At 37.2% G+C, this 14,705-nt stretch overlaps 1 protein-coding gene across 1 annotated transcript in view; it reads right to left on the reverse strand.

Annotated features, from left to right (window-relative positions):
* The window catches only part of Dpyd (dihydropyrimidine dehydrogenase), a 978,758-nt gene that overhangs the window by 120,290 nt on the left and 843,763 nt on the right, over window positions 1–14,705 (reverse strand). The window contains exon 20 of the mRNA XM_008833683.3: window positions 910–1,089. Coding sequence (XP_008831905.1) covers window positions 910–1,089 — 180 coding nt within the window. The remainder of the gene's footprint in view (window positions 1–909; window positions 1,090–14,705) is intronic.

The raw sequence follows: 14,705 nt of genomic DNA on the forward strand, positions 1-14,705 counted from the left end.
CACTGCCCAGTTATGTGGTGTCTCCCTCACTTTTGCTAAGTCTTTCCCTATCATCCCAGGCAGTGTATCCAGGGTTTTTGTTTTCTATTCTTTTTCATGTGACCTGTTTCAAGTTAAGACTCATTTGAATTATTAAATGCTTCCTTAAAGAATCTTTTCATACCGCCTCTTTCTTTTTTTTAAAGTTAATTATTGATGTAGTGACAAGCTGAAAAGACTAAGAATTATAATTTATTTCCTCCTCTCGTTCAGGACTCAAGAAATGTCTTCTGACAATGGCTGTCTATTTAGAATAATACAAAGGAAACACAAAGGCGAAATGCTGAAAGTTGTTTTAGAAAAGAATTGCTAAAATCACTGTATTAGACAAAATGTAAATGTAGTGTATATTTCTCAGAAAATAGCAGTTAGAGAGAAAGTGGGGATATAACCTTTGGAGCCCAGGTTTAACCACACAGCAGAAGCAGTTACAAAAGATACTGATTAGATTTTAATTTTAAAAAAACTTCATCATATTATTCAGGACTCCAGCGATTTGATTGTCTAGAAAAGGGAAAGGTAATGTTATAATTTCCAGAGCTTGTTAAAGAATAAAGAAATCCCCAGCTTCCCACTAGAAAGAATGCCACTCATCACCACAGTCAGCGAGAATTCAGAGGCATTTCTTACTACAAGCTTCAATCTTTTTCTTTTTTATGACCTTGTGTTATATTGGTTTTATAAAAGGTAACTTGTAGACCTATCATAGAGCTGTAATCAAGTCTGCTTCAGAATGATTTACTGTAAAAGTCCAGTCCAGCAGGCACGGCCTTAGCTACCTTAGGGAGTATGGAAATGCAAACAACCTAAAAGAGTAAACAGACTCCTCCAGAGCTCTCCAGGGTCAACATAGGAGGATCCAGCACATACCTTTCCGGTGAGCTCAGCAATCTGTGGAACTGGCTTCCCTTTCTGGTGACTCACAGTGGCTGGACTCTGCCCATCCCAGTCCTCTAACTCCTCGATGCTCTTCAAATAAAGTAGGGCTTTGAGACCAGTGCAGTAGTCTTCGATCACAGTGAAGTCCTGATTCTGAATAGCGCTGCACACCTAGGGAAGATGGGAGAGCCAGAACGGCATTAAATATTATCTTCAGACAGATATAATTTTCATTCATTCAACACACATTTATGTTCCAAACAATATTGTAAGCATAGCAGATCAGTTGATACATGAGGCTGGGGGTGGGAACCAGGGAGTGAGAGTCATAAAGAGAGGTAGAGGACCCTCCAGAGATGTTGAATGATTCTGTAAACTTGACGTCTTGCAGGTATAAATGCATTTCAAAGCATAGGAAATTATACATTATAAACTTACACAGTTAACTGTATGTCAGATATACCTAAGTACAGGTGTTACATAATAAATCTGAATGGCTGAATTTTCAAGGCATCAGATTTAGTACAACCATAATTAATAATAATAATAATAATAATAATAATAATAATAATGTGCTTTAACTCTCTTATTTTTCCTTTGTTAAGTTTATGGCTACAAGCAGTTTTCAAACTCAGATCTGGTAAACTTATGTGGGAGCTACATTCATCCCCTTTCCAAACCTGCCCCTGTACACATCTTCACTGTCTATTGCTGTTCTCTTTTTGATTCACTATGTTACAGTCACCAATTCTTTTCCTCTGTTTCTCAAACCTACTACTTTTAATTTTTTGTTGTTGTTGTTGCTTCAGGCCCACAGGTGTGTCCAACCTTTTGGCATCAAGACAGATGCCATCTACAAAGTTCACACTCCAGAAACCATGCAGTTGAATTACCAAAGACACAAAATAAACAACCCATTAAAAGCAAAGAAAAAGCAAAACAAACAAAAACTAAACACAGAAAGTATTTTCCTCATGTTTTATGTTTGTGTTGGACTTAATTCACAGCTGTCCTTGGCTGCATGTGGGCTATAAGATAGATATATATCTCTTAGCTGTCACTTTTTCAGGGCGGTTCTAGGAGCTCAGAGAAAGTTGGTCCTTCTTTTACATGTAGTTGATTTTGACTCATCTTTAATGCAGGATTACATAGTTGGCCATCCAGTTCCCAATGACACTGAGACACGAGGAGGGAAGAATTGTATTTACTTTGTTACTATGTTATCTCCAATGACTACCACAGAATTTGTCATTTCTTATGTGTTTAATAAATATATAATGAATGAGTGATGATAAAGAAAACTTACAAGTGACCATATATGTCAGAAAATACAAATGAAAAGAACCCACATTTCAGGAAGATTGAACCAGAGAGATTTGGATCTTTCAAAATATGTACTTGGAATTTTGTGATTGCGGTTGTAATCTGTCATTAAAATTTTAAATTATATTTGTGTGTGTGTGTGTGTGTGTGAGAGAGAGAGAGAGAGAGAGAGAGAGAGAGAGAGAAAGTATGAAGGTCAGAAGACAACTTTCAAGGGTTGGTTTTCCTCCTTCCACCATATGGGTCTGGGGGATTGAAGTCTGATTGTCAGGCTTGGTAGCAAGTGCCTTTACCCACTGAGCCATCTCTCTGGCCTATGGTTGAGATCTGAAATAGAATTTAAATGTAGAATTAGATAAACATTTATAACTAGATTATTTCCAGTTATTGCTTTAATTTGATACCACCTGAAGACTAAGAGATACATTTACAATCTCCAATAGGACCCTTTACTCATATAGCCCAGTATCATTCCAAGTTCAGAATTTACAACATGGACATCAACATTCTTCCTATCCTACATCTAAATGAAGCTGGTAAAGTAATTATCCAATAAAACTAAGAAAATTATAACTCAGTTCTATCTTATTTTCCTGGCTATTGAATAGTTAGTACAGTTGTGCTATATGTACAGGGGTCTGATTCCAGGACCCCCATGCCTCCAAATTTCCAAAGTCTACAGATGCTCAGCTCACTCACACAAAATGGGTAGTATCTGTTCATTCTGCATCATGCTTTAAATCCACTCCATTCTATACCCCAATACAACATGAATGCTATATAAATTGTTCTTGAGCTGTTTTATTTGGATAAAAATGATAAGAAAAATAGTCTGTACATGTTCAGTACAGATTAATTCTCTGCAAATATTTTCAATCTATGATCACTTGAAACAAAACAATGTATGTGAAACCAAAACCATGAAGAGTGGCTACTAGATGTCAAGGTGTCTGGACATGGTACCCAGAGAGAATGATGTCCAGAGAAAAATTATTCTGATTATGAATGAAAATGAAGGTAATTCCCCCATATAGGAGAATAAATTAAAAAAAAATCTATTTCTAGGTCTCCTAAAAGCTTTAAGGTCATAAATTAAATAAATTTTACTATAATATATATGTTTAGCAATGCCACTTAATACCGAGAATTATTGGTAGATTGGCTGAGACAATTTATTAAATATATTAAGAGGATCCAGAATGGGGAACAAGGAGGAGGGGAGGAGGAGACTGAGACAATAGACAAAGAGGGAAGAGGAGGGGGAGGAGGGGGAGGGGGGGAACGGGAGGAGGGTGAGGAGGAGGAAGAGGAGGAAAGGAAAAACACAAACTTGGGCATTCTCAGCTAGAAGTACAGTGATGGTATGATGTGTGTATAAAAGAGACTTGTGGGAGCTACTGCACATAGAAGGAAAAGAAAGTAGATCATGCAGGGCACTGAGAAGGCATACCAGGGTTAAGTCAAGTGCTGTAGAACTGAGTAAACAACTCAGCAAAGTTAAAGCTGAAAAACTATCCCTAGATTTAGCAATCAAAATAACACACTTGATCTTTATGGTTTATGGGTGCAATGTTCTTCCACAGGACAAAATAGTTTGTTAGTTGATTTCTGAGGCTAAGGAAGGGATGAGAGATGAGAACTGAAGGAACAGGGGACATACTGCTCTTAAAGGAAGTTTTGTTCACGTAAGAGCAAAAAGAGAACTCAGAATATAGTTTGCAGTGATTTTATTTTATTTTTAAGCCAAGTTTTATAAGGACATAGTAATTTTGCATAGCATAGTAGGACAGAATGACTTGTATGTAGTAAATTTGATCAAAATTGTCTAAAGGATTATAAGAATAATGAACTATCTAATGAGTTCTCATGGTTTGATTTTCTGAACAAGACTTTTAATCCACTATTTCAATTATTCTTCAATTTAACCCTAAAAGTTAGACTTAATTTTTAACCATATTTTTGTAGATAAACCAAGTCTTAGAAAAACCAAATGATGGACTCTAGGTCACATGTAGAGTCGGGAATCATGCAGGATTCATGACCAACCGGGACTCAGGATCACATAAGACTCATGATCACACAGGAATCAGGATGACACAGGACTCGTGAACACATAGGACTCATGACCACACAGGACTCATGACCACATGAGACTCAGGACCACACAAGACTCATGATTACACAGGACTCAGGATGATTCATGGGACTCATGATCACAAGGGACTCATGACCATGTAGGACTCATGCTGACAAGGAACTTACTACCACACAGGCCTCAAGACCACACAAGACTCATGACCACACAGTACTCATGATCACATGAAACTCATGATTACATATGACTCATGCTGACATGGGACTCATGACCACATAGGACTCATGACCACACAGGACTCAGGACTACACAAGACTCATGACCACATGGGACTCATGATGACATGCAACTCATGACCACCCAGGACTCATGATTACACAAGACTCGTGATCACACAGGACTCAAGAGGACACAGGACTTATGACCACACGGGACTCATGATTATAGAGAACTCATGGTTACACAGGACTCGTGAACACATGATCCTATGACCACACAGGACTCATGATCACATAGAACTTGTGGCCACAGAGAACTCATGACCATCAGTCTAGTGTGAGCTAGACATAAATAACAACAAAGGGAAATCGTTTTATTGTAATTGAAATCATTCTTCCTTCAACTGTGTCATGAATAAAATGCACTTGGAAAAATTTAAGTTATCTTCAGTCCCAATGTAGCTAACTTAAAATCCATGCTGCTAGATTAAAATTTGACAATCTTTCCCTTTATCTTCAGTTTGTATAGTAAGAGTAAAAACAAAACAAACAAAAACCAGAATTCTGAAATAAGATTTCTTAATTTTCTACCTTGAAATAAGGTGGGAAAATAGCTTGTAGAGGTTACTATATACAAACCAGAACACTTTCTTTGAGGTCATTTATATTATAGAGACAATCTATTTCCCAGGAGGAGCAATTTGATTAATTAGGCCTGTTATAGCTATCTTCAGTGATGAGGGTTTTTAAAGAACAATTATAAGAACATCATTGTAGTTTCCTCCACGAGTTTCTTTGGTAACATTTTTGTGCTGCAGAAGTCAACTGATTTCTTTAATCTTCTTTGTTCGTGCTAAGATTCTATTTTTATAATACATGCTTTCACTATAGTTTTAAAATATCTCAGTATAGAGAATCATAAATCTGATTTTTTTAAAAAATCACATCATGTCATGTACTCCATCGGATGCTTATGCTAAAAGAAATAGAGAACTTTTAAAGGAAGGAACAGAAAAACTTAATCTTAGCCATTCTAGATTTTCCCAGTGAGAAAATACAAAAGCTATTAATTCTTTGAACCCAGAGACATTGCACTGGTTGTATCTGGCAGGCTCAGCCAAGATGTGTTCTAATTACAATATAGACTTGGTGTCTTTGAAGTATGGAAGAACACAATGGGACCTAACTCTTAAGAGGTCTCTCTTGTTCCCACTTCTAACTTTTCATCCTACAGTGCTAGTGTTCTGTATAATTGAGAGCTATGCCAAGTATGAAAACCAGAGCTGAAGCTGGAAGAGGGAAGGAGAGTTCATGCTAGCAGCTACACATGTAAGGTGGGAACTGCTGGCAGGCCTAAAGTCTGTCTCTAGACAAGGACTCTGGAGGGGACCACTGTTGATACACTTGCATCTAGAACGACATTGACACAATGTGTCTACCTTTCCAAAATGAATTATTTAATTTCTACTTTCCAATAAGACTGAACCTTCTAATTTTATTGAAGAAATTTCTGATACTGGGAACCTTAGCCCATTGATATTTTGCACTTCCTTAGCATGAACAAGACCCTGGTATATTAAAAAAAAGAATACATATGAAATCAATAAAATGAGCTGGACACCTCATTAAAATGATCATTCTGATAGGATAGGTCTGGAGTGAGACACCTGGATGGAAACATTGGTAACAAGCATCCAGGATGCTCAAGAACCCCTCTCGGACTAGTTGTGAGCATTGGGGGAGTCACCATCATCCTAACCTGAGAGGCTGTCTACAAAACAAATTTCAACAATCATTTTTTTTTCTTAATTTGTACTAATTAGGTAACACTAACACTTTCATGACCCTTAAAAGACACACTTTTTATATGAAACTGTCTGAAGAAAAAGAGTAGTTTTCTGACTACATAACAAGTTGACAAAGATAAATCATAGCATGCAACAGACCACCAGGAACTGAGCTTCACCCATGGGTCTGATCTCAGAAGGTGGAAGTGCTCAGTTGGATACTTGTGTCACTTTCACATTCCATGGAGGGCAAATGATTCTTTTTAAAACTCCACACATGTAACTGCTATGCCTAAATAGGTGTATTTTATATGCTATCTCTTAATTGTTTGTTTAACAGATTTGATTAGGACTCTTAATAGCTGTTCACATGTTTGTTTAGTATAATTGGTAACTTCATGGTGAAGGTTGGTTTATCTTTCTTCACAGCAGGGCGTCAGGTGCCATTATGAGGCTTCTTGTCACATTACTTATTTTTATATGTGTGAATGTCCCTGATGGTGAGCTGTTTCAAATATGGGCTGTGAGAACCTCAGTAGAACCAACCCCCATGTGGGCATAGAGTTGGGAGGGGGTGGCTGCCTGTGTGACTTGGTTTGAGGCATGCCATAAAGCTCTGTCTGCACCAACGGTCTCCTCTGGAGGTCTGACATGGTGCCCTAGATTTTTACTCTGAGTGAAGATACAATTAAAACCTGTCTGTTTGAAGACACTGTACAAATACCTGAGAAGTGAGAGAGTTGCCAGGGCTGTTCCTTTTTCACAATTTCAAATTATAAGAAATTAAATACATCAATAGTAAGTTGTACATTGATGGAGATCTAGATCTTAAACCACTGCTCTGTTTCTTTCAGCACTCAGAATAAATCTTATTTAGGCAGAAGAGAAGGTAATATTCTGAACTTAAATTCAAAAAGAGCTTAAATTTGAAGTATTGTTTCTTAAAGCCAAACCTAATATATTTTATTATTAACAAGTGGCCAAGAACAAACATACAGAATCCAGACATACCAGCACACACTTATAGTCCTAGCATTTGGGAGGTGGAGGCACACAGGAAGCCGCTGGCACACATGGAGTTTGAGGCCAGCCTGAGTTATGCGAGACCCTGTTAAGACAAAAACAAGTACAAAACAAGAAAAAACAAAAGAGCTCAAACAAAGAAACATCATAGAAGTGTGTTCAAATGATTTTTAGTTGCATATGCGTCATTAACTCTCCTCCCTTTAAAATAGAGATTAAATTCTGTGCATATAGAAAACCAAAGGCAATATGCTCTTTAGTGTTTAAAACAAGAGCTGCTGTTTAGTAGGTGAGCTTGCCACCAAAATATACCTTATCAGGTAAATCATCAGGGTATGTATTAGGCAGGAAACAAATTTAAATTTAATAATATTTGGTTCTATGTTGTTACTCATTTTCATTTGTAAAAAAAATGCAAACATTGGCCCCGCCCCCAGCTGCAGGCTCAGCTGGGCCTGGAGTCCTTAAAAAAAATGCAAACATTAGTCTCAGCTGACTTGTGTCTGACTGTCCACTGTCATGTGACCTCTGGGTTAACTGATTTGTCATTCTGGATCTAAGTCGCCTCCCTCTCTTCCCAGGCTGAAATAAGAAGATAAAACCATCTTGCTGTGAAGATTCACTAGCATCTTATCACTTGCTATGGAAATTAAAGCTCTCACTGAAAGAATGGTACTGGATTATACTGATATTATCTAGACATTAAAGCACCAAGCAATGGTCAAATGAAAAGTTTTGCTCATCCAAAAGTTTCAATTTTCTCTGAAATGTAAAAGAGACTTTCTTAGGAAACTATCAAATCACATTCCAAAGAATAATTCCAAGTAAGTAATTTGGCAAAGAAAAACTCTCCAAAAGCACAGCACTGCGACACCAGCTTGGGATTGGTTTAAGAGAGCCCTTCATTTTTCAAATAATGTTTTAAAAAGTGCTATAGTTCTAAAATGAAGATAAACCTCTGACCGTAATTACCCTCTTTTTATTTCTTATCACACAGGCATCAAACTACCATCCAGAGTTTAGAAGTCAATGCCTCCAGGCTACATGATAGTAAGATATATGTTTATATTTCTAGTTCCATGTGGTCTCAAAGTTCCTGTAAGCTCCTGAGGAAAAATATTAGAAACTATATTCAGGTAAGACTAGAAATTCTATAAGGACCTTCACATTCCCAGTTGCACTAATGTAAACTATTACCTAGCTGCAAAGGATTCAGGTACCTTCCATTGAACATTGTCCACCTATGAAACAGATTGAAAAGGAACAATTTGTTTTTAAGATTTATTTCATTTTTGTAGATCTTAGCAAGGGAGCCTGAGAGTGTGAGTTCTGACCTCCATCTGTATAGGGACTGGGATCTCAGCAGGCCACCAGAGAGTGTCTGTTCCCACCTCCCTCTGGCATAGGGGCTGAGAACTCAGGGGACTACCTGAGTGCACCAGGAATTCCACCTCCACAGAGTGGTGAGCATCTCCCAATTGCACCATATCCAACCCCCTAACTGGGATTGCATGAGGTCCCTCCCTAGGCCTCAGGGCAGACCTGGCTTTGGTAGGATAAAACTGAGATCTTAGCACACAGCCTGAGAGGGCAGATTCTGACCTCCATCTGTGTAGTGGCTGTGATCTCAGCAGACCGCCAGAGAGTGCCTGTTTCCAACCTCCCTCTGGCATAGGAGCTGGGAACTCAGCAGACCAACTGAGAGTTCCACAATTGCCTCCCCCTTAAGGAACTTTCCAAATTTTCCTCTGAATTCCCACTAGGACAGGTCCAAACCTTAGAATGAAGCCTGAGTGTACCTGATTGGAACCTGACTTGGGCTTCTGTGGGTACTCCTGAATAGCTGATATGAAGCTATCAGTTCCCTCCAAATAAAACCTGAGAGAACCTGAACCCTATACCAACCAGCTTTACATAACCAATAAAGAAAGGATCTATGCAACCCAATAATACAAACAGAAGCATACTTCAACTTAATTCTCATATCAGAATCATAAACAACAAAAGAAATTCACATGCCAACAAAAGAAGAATAAAATGGAAAGCCAAAACACTATGCTCCCACCAAACTCCACCAGTCCTATAGAAGAGTTCTATAATGTGAACCCCCTAGTGATAACCCAGGACACTGAATTTAAAAGAACAATCATAAACACAATCAAGGAATTCAATAAATTTAAAGAACACACGAACAAACAAATCAAAGAGCTAAAAGAAGATAGGGATAAACTTCTGAATGAATTCACAAAAGAGATAGAAACATTGAAGAAAACTCAGGCTGAAATGAAGAAGGAAGTGAAAAACTCAATAACCCAACTTGAAACAACACGGGAAAGCCTCACCTCTACAATGAATGAAATGGAGAACAGAATATCAACATTGGAGGATAAAGTTGAAGAAATGGACCACTCAAGCAAAGATTATGAAAAATTTTAAAAAGCACAAGAATGGAATATGCAGGAATTGTGTGACACCATAAAAAGACCAAACTTATGAATCATAGGCATACAGGAAGGAGAAGAATCCCAAGATAATGGCATGGACCAGATCTTCAACAGGATTGAGGAAGAGAATTTCCAGAAATTAAGAAAAGACATACCCATACAAATACAGGAAGCACATAGAGCCCCAAATAGGATCAGAAAAGAAACTTCCCACAACATATCATAGTAAAAACATTAAATGTACAGAACAAAGAATACTGAAAGCAGCAAAAGAAAAACAAGTCACATACAAACGCAAGCCCATCAGAATTACAGCTGACTTATCAATGCAAACTATGAAAGCCAGAAGAGGCTGGACCAAGGTATTTCCAGTTCTAAATGACAATAAATGCCAATCTAGAATACTTTACCCAGGAAAAATGTCTATTATAGTTGAGGAGGAAAGAAAAATCTTCCATGACATGAAAAACCTGAAAGAATATATCTATGTCCATGAAAAGCCCTTTGAAGAATACTTGGAGCAATATAAAGAAAGGAAAGGAACAACTACATCCCAGGGGCAACAAAAGAAAATAAATGAAGGTATAATTGAGGAAATACAAAATTAGACAAAGGGGTGTGATAAGACTAGCAGATAGGAATTGGCTAGACAGTTGGTGTAAAAAGACCCCAAAGAAAAGTTGCCAGTTTCTTGGCTAAAAGTCAAAATGCCCTTGGGCCTCTTAGCAACATACTCTGCTCCAAAGGCCAAAAAAATTGTCAAAAGTATTTGGGAGCTCTTATCTAATCCTCAAAAGATTTTAGGGTTGCCTCTTCAGAGGGTGGAAATGTTAGACTAGCAAAAAGCCCCATTAAAAAAAGAAAAGAAGAAAGAGTACATGAAGTTGTCAGAAAAAGTGATGGGGAGATATGGGAGGAGTTGGAGGGGAGGGAGTGGTCATGGATTTGATCAAAACACCTTATATGCTTATATGCCTGTAAGAAATTCTCAATAAATTATTTTTAAAAATTAGACAAAGAACACAAACAGCAATAGAAATGACAGCAACCAAAACACATCTTTCAATAATAACCTTAAATATCAATAGACTGAACTCCACAGTCAAAGGATACAGGTTAAGTGAAAGGATTAAGAAACAAAATCCATCTTTTTGCTGTCTGCAAGAAACCCATCTCACCTTCAAAGACATGAACTACCTTAAGGTGAAAGGATGGAAAAATAATATTCCAAACAAATGGCACTGAGAAACAAGCAGGGGTTGCAACTCTAATACCTGAAAAAATAGACTTCAAAGTAAAACTATTCAGAAGAGATAAGGAGGATAACTTTATTTGGATCAAAGGAAAAATTAACCAAGACAATATTACAATCCTTAACATATATGCACCAAACTCTTGTGCACCCAAATTTATAAAAAGAACACTAAAGGACTTTAAGACATAGATAAATGCTAACTCAGTAACAGTAGGGGACTTCAATACCCCACTGTCTCCATTAGACAGGTCAACTGGACAAAGAATAAACAGAGACCTCTAAATTAAATGATACCATACATCAAATGGACCTAACAAACATCTTTCCAATATTCCACCCACACACCAAAGAATATACTTTATACTCAGCACCCAATGGAACTTTTTCAAAAATTGACCACTGGGCCATAAAAAAACCTCAACAAATACAAAAAAAATTGAAATAATTCCATGCATTCTATAGGATGACAATGCAATAAAGCTCAAAATCAACACTGGATAAAACCCTAGTCACTACACGAACTTGTAGCGATTATACAGCACACTCTAAACAACAAGTGGGTCAAAGGAGAAATTAAGAAAGAAATAAAAGTATTCCTGGAATTCAATGAAAGGGACAAAACAAAATGACACAGTCTCTGGGACATTTTAAAAGCCGTCCTAAGAGGGAAGATTATAGCTCTAAGTGCCTACATTAAAAAATTAGAAATAGTTCAAATGAATGACCTAACACTGCAACTCAAGATGCTGGAAAGGCAAAAACAAATGAAACCCAGACCCAGCAGAAGAGAAGAAATAACAAAAATCAGAGCAGAAATTTGTGAAATATAAACAAAGAAAACAATACAAAGAATCAATGAATCTAAGTGCTGGTTCTTTGAAAAGCTAAACAAGATATACAGAGCCCTAACCCAGTTAACAAAAAGAAAGAAAGAGCAAATCCAAATCAATAAAATCAGAAATTAAAGGGGAAACATCACAACAGACACCCAAAAGATCCAGACCATTTGAAGGGAATATTTTTTAATATTTTATTTATTATTTTTTATGTGTATGAGTGTTATGCCTGCATGTAAGTAAGTGCATCCATGTCGTACAATGCCCACAGAGGAAAGAAGAGGCTGTCAGATCCCTTGGAACTGGAGTTACAGACAGTTGTTAGCTGCCATGTGGGTGCTGGGATTCAAACCTGGGTCTTCTGGAAGAACAACCAGTGTTCTTAACTGCTGAGCCATCTCTCCAGCCCCTACAAGGGAATATTTTAAAAACCTATACTCTACTCAATTTGAAAATCTAAAAGAAATGGATGGATATCTAAAATCATGGGAACCACCAAAGTTAAACCAAGAAGAGATCAACAGTTTAGACAGACCCATAATATATAAGGAAATCAAAACAGTAATAGAAAGGTTCCTAACTAAAAAAAGCCCAGGCCCAGATGGACTTACAGCAGAATTCTACTAGACATTTAAAGAAGACTTTCAACCTGTACTACTTAAATTATTCAGAATGATAGAAACAGAGGGAGAACTCCCAAATTCCTTCTATGAAGCCAGCATCACTCCAATACCCAAACCAGGTAAAGACACAACCAAAAAAGAAAACTATAGACCTGTATCATTAATGAACATAGATGGAAAAGTTCTAAACAAAATACTTGCAAACTGCATACGGACACACATCAAAAAGATCAAGAAGGCTTTATTCCAGAGATGTAGGGATAGATCAAAATACACAAGTCAATAAACATCATTAATCATATAAATGGACTCAAAGACAAAAACCACATTGTCATCTCAATAGATGCAGAAAAGGCTTTTGGCAAAAGTCAGCATGCATTTATGTACAAATTCCTAGAGGGAATTGGACTAGAGGGGACATACCTCAACATAATTAAAGCTATATACAACAAATGCACAGCCAACATTGTTCTAAATGGAGAAAAACTGGAAGTATTACCATTAAAATCGGGAACCAGACAAGGATGTCCACTATGTACACTCCTTTTTAACATATTGCTTGAAACTCTTGTTAGAGCAATAAAACAAGAGAAGAAAATTAAAGGAGTATGAACTGGAAAAGAAGAGGTCAAACTATCTGTTTTTGCAGATGATAGGATACTATACCTAAGAGATCCCAAAAGTTCCACCAGAAAACTCCTAGAACTGAACAACACTTTCAGTATAGTGGCAGGTTATAGAATCAATCTACAAAAATCAGTAAGGTTTCTACATACCAATAAAACACAATTGGAGAAAGAGTACAAGGAAATGCTCCCATTGACAATTGCTGCAAAAAACAATATCTTGGAATAAATCTGCCAAGGACAAAAAAGATCTCTACAATGAAAAATTTAAATTATTAAAGAAAGAGATCGAGAAAGACACCAGGAGATGGAAGGACCTCCCATGCTCATGGATTGGAAGAATTAATATTGTGAAAATGACCATCACACCAAAAGCAATACATAGATTTAGTGCAATTCCAATCAAAATCCCCATGACATATTTCACAGTATTAGGCAAAAAAAATTTAAATTTGTATGGAAGCACAAAAGACCCCAGATAGCCAAAGCAACCCTGAGCACAAAGAACAGCGTTGGGGGTGGGGGTGGCAGATTACTATATCAGATCTCAAAGTATATTACAGAGCTATAGTCATAAAACAGCTTGGTACTGGCACAAAAATAGATATATAGATCAATGTAATGTCATTGAGGACCCAAACCCGAGTATATACAATTTAGCCTCTTGATATTTGACAAAGGTACCAAGAACACAAAATGGAGGAAAGAGCATCTTCAACAAATGGTGTTGGCAAAACTGGATCTCAACCTGCAGAAGAATGAAACTAAATCCTTATCTTTCACCTTGCACAAAAGTCAACTCCAAATGCATCAAAGACCTCAATTTGAAACTGGAAACCCTAAAACTATTAGAAGAAAATATTGGCAGCAACTTACAAGATATAGGAGAAGGAAATGATTTTCTAAATCAGACTGAAGTTGCTCAGGAATTAAGGTCAGCAATCAACAAGTGGGACCTCATTAAACTAAAATCTTCTGTGCAGCAAAAGACACAATCAAAAAAGTGAAGAGAAAACCCACAGAATGGAAAAAAATCTTCACCAGTGACACATCTGACAGAGGTTTAACATCCAGAATATATACTCAAAAAACAAAGAAGCGAGAAACCAAATGATCCAATTGATAATGAGCTAAAGATTTAAACAGAAAGTCTGCAAAGGAAGAAATAAAGATGGCTAAGAAACATCTCAAAAAGTGTTCAACATTGTTAGTAATTAGGGAAATGCAAATTAAAACCACCCCAACGTATCACTTTACCCCAATCAGACTGGCTAGGATCAAGAGAACAAATGATACCAAATGCTGGTCAGGATGTGGAGAAAAGGGAATGCTCATTCATTGCTGGTGGGATTGCAAACTCATGCAACCCCTGTGGAAAACAGTGTGGAGAACTCTTAAAAAATGAAAAATGAACCTACCATATGACCTGGATATACAACTCCTTGGCATATATCCAAAGGACTCGTCTTCTTAAAGACACACTTGTACAACCATGTTTGCTGCTGCTCTTTTTACAGTAGCTAGGAGATGGAAGCAAACTAAGTGCCCATCAACTCA

Source organism: Nannospalax galili, unplaced genomic scaffold, assembly GCF_000622305.1.
Source record: "Nannospalax galili isolate Female #2095 unplaced genomic scaffold, S.galili_v1.0 scaffold255, whole genome shotgun sequence".
NCBI classification, from domain to species: Eukaryota; Metazoa; Chordata; class Mammalia; order Rodentia; family Spalacidae; genus Nannospalax; species Nannospalax galili.